At 43.0% G+C, this 13979-nt stretch overlaps 1 protein-coding gene across 3 annotated transcripts in view; it reads right to left on the reverse strand.

Annotated features, from left to right (window-relative positions):
• The window catches only part of ABTB3 (ankyrin repeat and BTB domain containing 3), a 169519-nt gene that overhangs the window by 66389 nt on the left and 89151 nt on the right, over window positions 1–13979 (reverse strand). For all 3 annotated transcript variants that reach the window (XM_057420538.1, XM_057420537.1, XM_057420536.1), the window contains exon 2: window positions 5715–5864. In XM_057420538.1, coding sequence (XP_057276521.1) covers window positions 5715–5864 — 150 coding nt within the window. The remainder of the gene's footprint in view (window positions 1–5714; window positions 5865–13979) is intronic.

The raw sequence follows: 13979 nt of genomic DNA on the forward strand, positions 1-13979 counted from the left end.
GAGGCTCAGGTCCATCACTTGGAGGGAGCTGCAAGAGGAGCACAGAGGCTAGGAAAGCCTGCAACCAGCTAGCACTTGGAGGCAAGGAACTACCTAGCTTTTAAGCACTGCATTAATCTGTCTTGTGCTTACTGAAGGGACATCTCAACAACTTCTCTTTTTTATCTGTTACAGACAGAGCAGATGACGTGTGGATTGCACTGAGGAGGAACCTCAAACAAAAGGTCCAGAAAGCAGTGGGAGAGCGAGGACATGGAGATCTTGTGCAATAACCCAGTGGAGGGCCTTATAAAGTAGACCTATCATCACAGGTGGAGAATGCCCCCACAGGTTGCCAGTCTATGGCCAAACCCTACACTGAAGGGAGCACTATGATCTGAATTCAGGTTTTGGCTAGTATCTCCACTTAGCTCAGCAGTACACTGCATGAACCAAATCGTTCACAGGGACTAAGCTTTGCCCTTTCTCTACAATGCTGCTTAATCTGTGAAAAATATCTGACAAATAAGGCTTTTGTTCTGGCAGTAAATAAGTAGATCACTTAAAATCAACCCTCCTTCAGGTGCCACTTTTCCACCAAGCACCTTTACCCTGGTATTTGCTCCTAAGCCTAGGTTTAACCTCTTGTTTACAGGACGTGAATTGGTTTGTACGGCTCCTGCAGTGCTCCTTCCTGTTGGTTGCAGAGGATGAAAAGGCAAAAGAGAGGATGTCAACTTTCATCATCTCCTTAGCTGGGGCTGAGATGAGAAATGAAAATCAGTATTGTTATGTACAATCAAATTCTGACTTATGCTTAAGCAGTAACCTTTCCTTTCATCCCTAACAGTGTGCCGAGATCGACTCGTTAATTTGGAAATATATACATTCAGAACTGCGGAGGCCAAGAGAGGATGATGGAGAAGGGTGGCATTTTTCCAATGACAAAAAGGAAAACATTGCTGAGACCTGATGTGGAAGAAGTTATCAGCCTGAGCATCACAGCTGAGTTAAACACCATTCGAAGGGCAAAAAGCTGTGAGATCAGCAGTGCTAAGTCACATCCACATCTTCAGATTATCCTAGTTTAAAATAAAACATGTCTACTCATTGTGGTTAACACCTAGAGCAATGCCACCACCACCAATCACCACAGTTTGTACAATATTGGGTGGCAAACTTCTCACCAGAAAAGCCATAACAGACTGGCCATCTTTGGACTTAAAGCAGTTTTCTGTTCTAACCTGAAGACATGCGTGAAGACACAGTTTGGATGACATCCTAAACCACAGTTAATCCCTATACAAGGCCCAAGAAACACAGCCCTCCTGCAGCCCTATGCATTTGCCTCAGCATGGGGTGGCTGTCTGAGCTCAGCTATACACTAACACCTTACATTCTTCACCCCAAGGCAGCGAGAAAGGAGTATTTCTTTGTGCCGGGATTGGTGCTAAGCCTCTGCTCTTCCTTGTTAACCACCTGCATGCACACACAAGAGAAAGAGGGTCTTCCTCCATCCAGCAAAACATCAGTGACCTCCAGTTATGAGCCTCATCCCTTCTGCATCTGGGCAGCAGCATTTTTAGATGGGTGATGAATAGATTTGTTGGAGTGTTATACTGTTAAATACAACCTAAATGTTTGTGGATTGCAAACATGCATATAAAGAGGTTAGAAAAAATATTCAAAGGTCAAAATGAAGTATCATGGAACCTCTCAAAGGCCAAAGCTCTCCCTAATACTCCTCTCTTTTTCTGTTCAGTCTACTTATTTTTCCTCCTCTGAAGGGGATGAAATAAAAGAGAAGAACTAGAAATCTAGAAAAATCTCCAAAACCTTCTGAACCACCTCCCCCCCCCCCCCCAACAAATCTGTCCCCTTTCTCCTCTAGGTCTGGTCTGGAAAAAACAGAAAATTTAGGAAAAATTGGGGGGGGGGGGGGGGGGGGGAGGGGAAGTCTCATGAAATATTTTCTTTAAGATTAAACAGTGAAATACTGTCAGGTTTCTGTTTAAAATCCTATTATTTTTGCTGTGCTTCAGTTCTTCCCAATGTTCTCTATATAATAAGCATTTCAAATGAAATTATTTTAAAACACACTGTAGTAGGCTATTATAATTCCTGAATACTAAATGCCAATATAACATGGGCCAGATTTATTGTTGTTCTTTAAGTTTGTGCCGTGTTCATTATATTTTAATGAATAAGGTTTCACATTAATTTTTCAAGCCTTTTCTTTGGAATCACGCATTACACTGTAATTGCATTGCAGAATTAGGTCTCTATTTACATTCTCCTCCTAAGTCCTGGAGATGAAACCTTCCTTTGATTTTTTTCCCCTAAGTCAGCAACATCTCCTCTTCCTCCTGTTTTCAGGAGAGCGCCCCAGGGCCAGTAGTGCAGTGATGTTACCTCCCCTCTCCGCCGCCAGGCAAGGCAGGGCCATTCCAGTGACAACCAGTACCCGCTGCCTGCCAAACCTAGGAGATGAAAGCAGAAGCAGGGTTTTTGGGGGACCACAGCAGCATCTCTCAGTCCAGTTGTACCTGCCTGGCTGTGAGGACCCCTCAATGTCATCCTGGGTTGACCTCCTCTTCTGAAGAAGGTGCTGCCCTCCTGCTATGGTTGTATTCAGCACCCCACCTTCCCCCAGTTTTCTCTAACCTCTGCCACCGCTCAGGGAGATGCAGCTCACCTAAATGGTCTTTTCTAATAGGAAGACAGCATACATGAAGAATCGAAGGGAGCTGACAACTGAGGGCCACCATATGTAGGGCAAGATGAAGGTACCACAAGATGCAAGGCTTTTCACCGTGTGAATCCATTTTCCACCTGGACCACAGTGCAAAGAAACGTAAGAAGACTAGAGCTGAAACCCAGGTCCTGGGCAGTAAACTGGGCCCATTTGCCAGCTGCTATCTTACAGGGCACAGATTTGATTTCCTGCTCTCAACGCCTCCAGCAAGTCAGCAGCCGGCTATGCCGCTACATGGAGGATGCCGGGCAGAACTGAGAGCAGGGGAAGCCTTCTCTCCGCATGCAGGCACTTGTTAATTCTAGCTGTTCCCTGTACTTGCTATGCTTTAATTATTAATGTCGATAAACTATTGCAAATATCATTCAATTAGAATTGCTTTTTTTTGCCCTTTCTTTTTTTTCCTGAGACAAAATTAAATTGCTTTATTGCAAGATCACTCTTTGCCATTGTTTTTTGTACTCTTTTGAAGAGAACAGAAATGAAGTCCTGGCTCCTGCGATATTGCAACTGGTGGAACATTGCGGACACATACCCAGGAACTGCCTCCTCTGTTGGTCCAGTAGGCCAAGCTTCTGTCCTTGCCACCCAGTCCTGGATGCTATCTCCTCCTCCTCTTCACAAGTGCTATCCTCTTAATTCCCTCCTATCCCCAGAGACTCTCCCTCATCACCTTTATTCATCCCCGCATGAGCAGGGGCTTTTAGATACCTAACCCTTCCCTCATATCCCACATTCTCCACACCAGAGCTTGCCATATCCTTTTTCCTCTCCATAACACCACTTCTAAAGCTCTCCATCCCCCTCACACCACCGGACTAACGATAAATCCTCCTTTGCTTACTCTCTCCCCGCCAACGTGCTCTGATCCCCAGGTGTTCCCTGTTGGCTTCTCCCCACTCCTCAGGGTTTCTGCCCCCATGCTGTGGTTTCCCAGCCTCCCTCTATGGCAGAGGATCTGCTGTAATCTCCAGGTCACAGCCTCTGCTGATGCCAGAGACAGATACACAAGCACTGAGCAAGAGCAAACCCCTTTGTACCTCCCACCCCTCCGTTTTCCTTACATTTCACAACCTTCTCCCCAGATTCATGGGGTTTTGAGCACCGACATGCTGCGCCTCCCTCCACATTTCACAACTCGGCTTTGAACTCTGCACTGCACTGCTCCACAGCAAAGATTTCTACCCAGCTGAGCATCAAACCTTGTAAGTTTTGCCAATTACCACTCCTCCTACTGCTTCTTCCTTGACATGCGTCTGCTTGCAGCGGCTGGGGAGGCACTCCCGACGGTTGTCCAGAGGGCTTTCTGGAGACCTACCAGCATGCTGGAGGTGCCAACCTCTCTGACAGCTGCAGCTAACTCCCACTGATGTGCTCTTTCCTTCGAGTTGGCCACCCTGAAGAGTGTTTTGCCTGTGTTTGCAGTCAACAGATACACAGAAGGCAAACCCTACTAACCAAGTGTTTGAATCTAAGCTAGGACTACTTAGGGGTGACAGATTTCTGGGAATCAAATTTAAAAGGGGGAGAGGGAGCAGTAAAGGAGTCTGGTTTCATACAGAGGCTCAAAAAAAATACAGGATGAATTTAGAAAAGTAATCCTGAAATATCCGCAGATTTACTTATTTATTAAAACACAACCATATGTACTTCTAGGAAGAGAGCTGTATTGTGCATAATTTAGTTGGCACACAGACTAGTGTTGTGTGTTTCATGACCGTGAAGTAAATAAGCATAAATTACTTAATTTGAATAACACCAAACACCTGATACCAGAGGCAGCGCAACACTTCACACTAAGGCATGTAAGTGCTCTTGGCTTGTTGATGTTTCATGAAAGCAGAATAAAAATTAGCAAGCTGAAAACAGAAAATCGTTTTGTGGCTTGCTGACAAACATCCATGATGCATCCACATGGCTCATGAGCAACAAGTAAACTGAGGCCTGACAATATGATGGAGCTGCAGAGAAGACTCCCACTGCTACAGAAAGCACCAGGAAAATGAACATGAAATCCCTATGCATGATCTTTATGATGCTTGTAACACAGGATTCAGTACTAAGAACAGCAGTAAGCTGGGTGGCCTGTATCTTCATAGCTCTGACTCCTTTCAGTTGCTCCTCAAAATCTCATAACATCTCAGGAAAAAAATACTTGACAGTATTCCTGACAGACCTCAGAAAAAACAACACTATTTTTGTCTGAACGTTTCTTTTTTCCCCACAAATTGTTTCATATCTCTAACCATACCATAAACATGTGATTGGAAGGCTTTTCTCTTAATAAGTTTAAAAAAAGGCACTTCTCCACATCATATGAGGCTTCACATGGCTTTTGCCTCCTACAATTCCTTTGTGCTCAAACCAAAGCTTTTGGATTTTGACAGACATCACAGATTCTCACATTTCTTAAAAAGTATTTCGATTAATAGCAAATAATTTATCTTCCAAGGACAAATTCCTTTGGTGCGTGTTTCAGTTGTGGTTCTTTCTTCTGCTGGAACTGAGAAGGAAAGGCAGGGTGAAGGACCCTAACACAGGTGGAACTAATGCCACTTTAAATTTGTGACAGTATTTCCTTTGCTTACTGCAACCTTCAGCTTTTTGCCTGCCCATCTCAAAACAGGCATCCCAGTGAAATGAGATGGGACACCAATATAACAGACATTTGTAAGTCTGGCCAAGCTGTGAGGTGCTCTCAAATACAACAGAAAGAGGATGAAACAAAGCATCTTCCACCTTTAAAAGTGAGAGCAGTGTATGCAAAGAAGTCATAGGCATTATTATGAGACTGCACAAGACTCCTTTCCTCCTATGGCTTCAGCTTCCAAACTAGCCATGGAACAGAAACATGGCCTCAATGTCTCCTTCAACGTCACATGTGCCCCCTCCTCATTTCTCCATATAACCTGGCAATGCAATTGAATTCGCTTTATTTTGAGGAAGGAAACCCAGACATTATCAACAGCCTTGTACTTACTGAGTTCAGCAATGCTCCCCACACGGGTAGCAAGTAAAGACTGCTCGATGGTCCTCAGCTCTGACTGGCTGAACATCTGCACTTCCCCAGGCTTGTTTGACCTTTGCTGGTCTTTGTGAAGGTTCAGGCTGTCTGGCAGGCAGAGAACACCTACAGTGGATAAAAAGAAAGGAGAAATCCATTGTCATTTCAGCCACTATGGGTGACTTGGCTGCCACCACGGGTGACTTGGCTGCCACCACCACATCACTTTAGGGACGTTCCAAGACACAGTGTGTGTGCAGAGCTCAAAGACAGTCAACATCTATAACTCAATGTCCTAGATGACTCATGCTCTTGGAAGTAGCCCTCGTTAGCTCTTCTGAATATCCTTAAGTCACTTACAATGTCTATTAGGGATAATTCTAAGGAAAATCCTAGAGAATTGCCCAAGGAGGATATCAAGAGGGTTCCAAAGAAGCCTCCTAGAAACTACTCGTAAATACAAATTTATTAGAAAATGGTATCTCAGCAACACAATTCTTAAAGATTGGCTTTAAATTTATAAGACAGATGATACAGGATTCTCCTCTAAGAGAAATTCCATTATCAATTGCCAAAATAATGGACAGTGTCAAGATGCTCACAGTGTCATTGATGGGCATATTGAATTTCTCCTGTAAATACAACTCCTGACAATTGAGCTGCTTGGGCTTCAAAAGCACATTATGCAGAAGCCCTTACAGCAGTGAATTTTTGTGGGGCAGGGCATAAATAAAGCTACAGACATATAATAATTTGCATACACATTTATTCAGGCACAAAAGTCACTTTCTACCACAATATCTAAACCCTCAGGCGTAGATAGAGGGCACACATTTACTAATCAAAATCACTGTCATGCTGAATAACAGAACTTATTTACAAGAGCAAACCCTGCATTACCATCCTTGGGTAACAGACACATGGAAGTCCAGCTTGGAGAGTAAGCTCTCCTCCCTTCCTGAGGTCTGTGAACAGCCAGCTATGGCCATGCTCTTCACAGCATTGCCTTCCCAATCCCTCTGGGACACACACAGGTGGAGACCCACTGGAGGCAGTGGAATCGTACTTCTTTATGATGATTACATTTCATCATATCTCTGATTCTATGAAATGCAACAAATACCATTGAAAAGAAGCCATAATAGGAAAACTTTTTTTTCCAGTAGCTCTTTCTATTCCCACCTTTTAAGCACAGGGCAGAGGTTCTGCCCTTAGGGGCCAAGCAGACTTTACAAAGTATGTTAAGAAAGAAGTACTTATTTAGTGGGATTTTTTTTTCAGAGGGGAGAACTTGCTTAGTTTACCAGGTCAGCAAATATATGGCATGTAACTCTCAATCAAGCATTCTACCAATAGGTATAGCATTGAGGTCCAGTGGAGCATAGCTACCTTAAACTGTTTACCTCAGTTATGCAACTGCCCCACAAACCTCTCTGCGTTGGAGCACTGCAAGACCAGGCAATGCACCTGAGAGGGGATGCTTCTCAGACACCTTGTTAGCTACGCCAAACTGCCTTGAATTCCCTTCTCACATACATCTCCTCCCTGCAAACAGTTTAGCCTAAAAGTTTTCTTGGCAGCACAGACCTAAAAACACCCATCCTGAGAGGAGTGAGGTGATGCAGGTTCAGTGAGCATGTTCAAATCAAAAAGCAGGGGTATACACTGGGAAAAGTCGGACCAAATGTCTTGTCCACCATGGCCATGAGATAGCAATCTAAATCAGAATCATCTTCTGATGAGCCAGCAGTGTGCACTCGCAGCCCAGAAAGCCAACCGTACCCTGGGCTGCATCAAAAAGAGCGTGACCAGCAGGTCCAAGGAGGTGATCCTGCCCCTCTACTCTGCTCTTGTGAGACCTCACCTGGAGTATTGTGTGCAGTTCTGGTGTCCTCAACATAAAAAGGAAATGGAACTGTTGGAACAAGTCCAGAGGAGGGCCACGAGGATGATCAGGGGACTGGAGCACCTCCCGTATGAAGACTGGGGCTGTTCTCCGTATGAGAAGGCTGGGGCTGTTCAGCCTGGAGAAGAGAAGGCTGCGTGGAGACCTCATAGCAGCCTTCCAGTATCTGAAGGGGGCCTATAGGGATGCTGGAGAGGGACTCTTCATTAGAGACTGTAGTGATAGGACAAGGGGTGACGGGTTAAAACTTAAACAGGGGAAGTTTAGATTGGATATAAGGAAGAAGTTTTTTACTGTGAGGGTGGTGAAGCACTGGAATGGGTTGCCCAGGGAAGCTGTGAATGCTCCATCCCTGGCGGTGTTCAAGTCCAGGTTGGACAGAGCCTTGGGTGACATGGTTTAGTGTGAGGTGTCCCTGCCCATGGCAGGGGAGTTGGAACTGGATGATCTTAAGGTCCTTTCCAACCCTAACTATTCTGTGATTCTATGATTCTGTGCACAACAGCAACACCAGAACAAATTCCCTAATAGCCTATTTGAAATGCTAGAGATAGAGGAGCAGGAGCAGCCGCTATCCCAGCCCTGGCTCTGATCCCGGGCTTGTAACAGCTACAGAAAAAACATATTAATGTGTGGAAGGTCATGAGAGAGGAACACGACCCGTGAGGAAGCAGCCTGGAGAGAAAGAGCAGGACATCTGACACAGCAACAGGGAGGAAAATTAAACACAGAGGTAAGGGATAAAAGGCGACAACAGCTTATCAAACAAGCTCTCCAAATCCTCCTGCCATCGCTCAGTGGCTGACTCGCATAAACACTTGGTGCACTGATCAACATTTATATTCTGGAAAGGTACAGAGCTTGAGGAATACAACACCTGGATTTAAAATGCACACTTTCTCACATATAGTAATAAGTATTCTCTCTTGGAAATCCTTCTCATTTATTTAGATCATTCTTTATAATTTTAATGGATAGAAATTAAGACTGAATTGGAAGAGTCTTCCCTGCAGAAAACAGATGTGTAAATGATCTAATATATTTTAAGACATTTCTAAAACCAAGAAAGAGAGCACAAACACATTTATGGCATCTTCAAAGAACAAATATCCAAGAAAAAAAAATCTTTTTCAGTGAAAACACACCTTAAGCATGGAAAAAATACTGGCTTAAGATACCTTTTTAATAGTAAGATTCAAGTGGCTTAAATCATAATATGTACTGCAGAGATTTCTCCAGGAAGTGGCATATAGATATATTTTATTCTCTATCTATGACTCCGTACCCACAGCCAGGCTTTTCCTTACAAACAGCCCTGATGATTAATTACTCTGTTCTTCAGTGAGGGGAAAATATTCTCAGGTTTTTGGATGAAAAGTGAAAATGAAATGTAGAAGGTATCACTGTTAGAAAACTTAACAAATTATAGAATGTCACGCCAAAGGATTTTACTTGGGTTGGAGGTTAAAGACATGCAATAGCCAAACACCTGATACTTAATACACCAGCTTCAGAACTACAATTGACCACAGTAGGTGACCAGTTCTCATGATTTTGCTGGATCAGATCTGTGTTTTGCCAGTATGGAGAAAGGGAATTCTATGTTTTGGGCATGCAACTCTGCCAATTTTCTAGATTCAACTATTTCCCCCCCCAAAATAATAAAAATCAGTGAATGAAATGCTTTTTAGAACAAAAAAGCCATTCTCTTTTATCAGTGTTTGACGTAAAGCTCAAATTTACCAATGAAAGGCCACGGCAGGGAATTGCTCCTTGGCAAGAAGATAGCATGCCAAATCAAAGTGGAAGGGGAAAAGGTAAGAAGTCTGCAATTATAAATCTCTTTTTTATAAATATAAACATTTAAATAGCCACCACCAGCTTTCACTGGCTTGGCTACAGTTCAACTTCCTTATTTTGATTCTGTGACAATTGGTATTATCCACTTGCTTTTTCAGCAGTGTCTTCAGCCATACTGTGTTGAACTAGACAAACACATGAGGACTTCAAATTTCCAGTGGCCTGAAGAAAAGGATGTTTTCCCCCTTGCTTTCCCATCTGTCACTGCTGATGCTATCTGTCATTTTACACCAAAAATGTCTGTGAAGTATCTTCAGAAATGAAAGGCAGTTATCTGTCTTTTCCCTCAGCTGTTCAATGTCCTTCCTTTCTGCACGGTTACTCAAGCCTGTGCGCTTCTTTGCCCATTATTTTATCCCTCTTCTTCTCTCTTGATTCACTAGAGTGGAAATTAAGCAGTCAGTTACTGCCCAACAAATGCAGGGCCAGAGTCACTCAATATGCCCCTGGCTGCTCTGTGCCACCAAGCAATCTACAGCAGCCATACATTGCATCTGTGACTGCTGTGAATCACTGGAGCAAGGCAAGACAACCAAAGCATTCAAGTGTATTTGGATTTTTGTCACCTCTTTCACTGCTTCCCCATGTCTGCACCCTCCCTGGGGCAGGGATCTGTCTAGGACTTGTCTGCAAGGAGGCATTCAGAATGGGCCATACTCAAAATTGTTTTATTCACTTTGCCCTTGGCCTCAGGATACCCTGCAGTCTATAGGTAAAAGACTGAAGAGAAATGCAGAGAATACATCTGAAAACCAGCAGGATGCCAAGAAAAAATAAAATCACAGTGACAAGCTCATAATGCTCCCCCTCCCAAATCTCTAGAGACAAACAACATCATAGCAAAAAATCTGATGTGCAATTAATAGACTCCACGTTTTTCCTGCCCCTTGGGCTAAGCTGAAACACAAACCAGAACTCAGTCCCCAAGGACTTAAAAAATCCCAAACCAAACAAGTATTGCACAAAATGACAAAGTGAAGACTGAAAATGCCCGAACTCATAAAAGAAGCAGTTATTTTAAACCTTCATGCAAACTCACTCGAAGCTGGGGTACCTGGTACCCCTATTCCAGTTTCCTCATGCACATTTCCACCTCTTGGGCTTGGTTGACACACCACCCTCCACTACAAGGCAGATTTTGGCACAAATATACATACATTCTTGCATACTCATTTCAGACTTTGCCACGGAGCTGTCCATGCTGTCCTTGCAGCGTGACAGAAGCGTGCATGGATAATGCAAACATCCCAAACTCAGGACCTGGCAGCAGCCCTGGCAGAGCTTGAACGTTCTCCTCAGCGTCTCCCCAGCAAAACAGCCTGAAGGACCTGATGGACCAGAGCAATTCCAACAGCTGATGCAGCAGCGGTTATGTGACCCCTCTGGCTTTCAGGGTAGGAGAAATACAGGGGTTGTAGCCCAAATCTCACCTAAGTACAGATGAATCGTTAAAAAAAAGAAATCTAAGCCCTCTCCACTGTTTCTCTACTTAGACAGATATCTGCACTTATTTATATACCAGCTGTTGCAAAATATTTGATTCCTCGAGTGCTGGCACCTACAGTGCCTATTTTCCAGGATCAGCAGTCGGCACTTTCTCTCGGGCATAGAAGGCTGTTGGCTTTCCATGGATCATCTATTGCTCTTGGCACTGCACAGCTATTTTCATTGTGCAAAGGCAGATCAAAGGGCAAAACAGCAAAAAATAAGACAAGCAGTCTTTTATATATCACAATGAATGACTACGCAATGTGGAAAGCAGGAAAACAGCAAGTCTGTTTATTCGGAATGGCCAGTAAAGTCCAGGGCAAGGCTGTGTTGCATCCTCAAACATCTCATAGTTTGGTCCCAAATCAGCTTTGCCACCTAAAGCCTCATTTTTAACTGTGAGTCCATCTCAGGAAAAGGAGAATGAGGGATACAGAACCTAAACCTGCAGTTCCCATTACTGAAGGTCTGAATTTAATTCCTCCAAACTTCCTCTTCTCACCCATTGTGAACATGAGTCAGTACCATACACCTCCCGTATTTGAAGTTTTCATTTGTACATCAAGGAGTTGAAGACATTTAATCAAGCTATTGCTTGAGCATACAGCAAATTCACTGAGACCAAATAATACCTCAAGTATCACTGATTTCAGTTTGTTATATATATATATATATATATGTGTGTATACAGAAGTGACAGACCAAGGCAAGCAAGGAAAAGTCTCCACTGCAATACCTAATGCAATCCATGTTTCCAATTCTTTGCCATCTACCTGTCATTAGTATTCAAACCCCATGGTCTAAACCAAAACAAATTTCCAATGACATTAATAAAAATGCCCACTGGACAATATGCTTCAAATGATCCATGCTGAGGCATCTAGCAGAAACTCAGCACAAATGTGTTTGTTTTGATTAAAAATACAAGTGCTGGGAAGACTATAAAATATGTTTTGCACATTTCGCCATTTGTTCCCTTGGAAAGAGTGCCAAATTTCTTTATGTGTATTAATTTAGAGTCTGGATGGAAGTAAGAATTTTTTTGCTCATCTCTTGCTATTTTCTTTAATTAAGTGCTCTTGCTTTCAAGAGAAAATAATTCAAAGTATCTTTGACCTCCCTCTTTATCTATTACATCTTATGCAAATGTACATATCTGGAAAACAGCTTATACTCCCACTGCAAGGAACAGCTGGATCCTACAAAGAGTTTATAGAAATTAAGTGTGCATGACAGATCAGTCAAATTGCTGCATGTAAGGAGCCTGAAAAGGGTAGCTAACCATGAACAGTCCCCAAAATGTGCTGCTGCACGTTACATTGGTCAAGTAAATGCTGACTTTACCTAGGCGGGCTATGGTTAGGAGTAGGAAATCCACTCAACTGTAATGGGACTAAAATGTCTTTGAGTCCAGTGTCCTGCTCTCATAAACAATCGTGTGAAGTTCAAGAACTCACAAAACATCCAATAAAAAAAAAAAAATCACCTTTCTTCCACATGTACCAAAATATTTCCCACCACCACAGAGTATTCTTGAGATCCACATAGGCCAATGGGGAAGAAATAAAAGGGACAAAGTATTGCAAGCTGCCTTAGCAATAGCAAAGCATTTCACTGGGTGCAAACCCACAGGGTTGGCACTCTGACATGAAGAATAACTCTCCTGACCCCACATTTTGCAATTGTGGCAACCATGAATATGTGAGACGATGCACCATCTAGGTACACACCAGATTTTGAAGCACGGTGGGGGAACACCAGCACCATGAGTTCAGCAGCCTGACACCAATGCACAGGAACTGGTAAATACAAAGTGACATAAACCACTACAATGAAACTCAGACTTGGAAAGAATCTCTAGGGTCTCTGTTGTTTGAAGCAACTCCCCAGCTCAGCCTGTCAACTTGATCAGCAAGGCAAAATGGAAAACATCTTGACTTCTCCTTACAGAAATGAGACTACAGGGAAAACCTTAAAGCTAATCATATCAGCCAGTGCTTTCAGTTAACGGAAGACCTGGAAAGCATTCAAAGCAAAGAGTGCAAAGTGTCTTCTTTCCACACATTCCAGCCTGATTAAATAACAAGGAGTGCCTTTGCATGGAGAAAATACAAAGCACTTGGGAAAGCTAGGTGGTGATACAAAATTTCCAGAATCGGAATCTTAAGAGTAGGCAGAGCAGCCCAAATGAGGAAGGGTGGAACAGGCATAGGGATCAGATGCAAGAGAATAAAGGGACACTACTTTGTGTCTTTAACAGCTACTACCTAAAGATGTAAGTAACCATTATCAGCTTTTCTCTTAGCCTCAAGACACTGGCCTTAAGCAGGTAAGGCAATATTCATGTCCAATTTATAGATGAAGTGAAAGTAAAGCATTAGAGAACTTAGTAACCAATTCAAGGTGAAATAAGCAATGCCAGAGAAAACCAGGAAAAAAGCATAAGACCTCTAGTTATGCAGTTTAACCACAAGAGATCACCCTTTCTCTCCTGGAAAAATCAGTAGAAGAGCAGATGAATAACGCTTTAAAATGAAAGAACTGAGAGCCTAACAAAATAATCCAATGCAGAGAGTACCTCTGTGAGATATTAGAGCAGATGCTACAGGAAGACAAGAGAATTATATCACAAGTGACTGTGACACCTTTTCTTCTAAGGAGTTCCTTAGCACAACACATTCTACTTAACTGGGACATCCTCCTTATTAAGATCCTTCTAAAGGCAATCGCTTTAGCCTAATGATAATGTGTGACAATCACTGCTGCTTAAAATGGCATAGAACGAACAACAATTCAACTAAATTAGAATACATTCGGCTAGCACCAAGCACCAAGTGGTGCACAACCAAGTGGAACACGGGATGGATTTGATTGTTTAGCCTATATATTATAAAACAAAGAAGAATCAGAAGACTAGATCCCCCTAAAAATAGAAACTAGGCTCCCAAATCACCAGCTCCAGCTTCACATTTAACTTTATTAGGATA

This window comes from Pezoporus wallicus, unplaced genomic scaffold (genome assembly GCF_028554395.1).
Source record: "Pezoporus wallicus isolate ANWC-B61680 ecotype Strahan unplaced genomic scaffold, APGP_CSIRO_Pwel_v1 contig_2871, whole genome shotgun sequence".
Classification (NCBI taxonomy): domain Eukaryota; kingdom Metazoa; phylum Chordata; class Aves; order Psittaciformes; family Psittacidae; genus Pezoporus; species Pezoporus wallicus.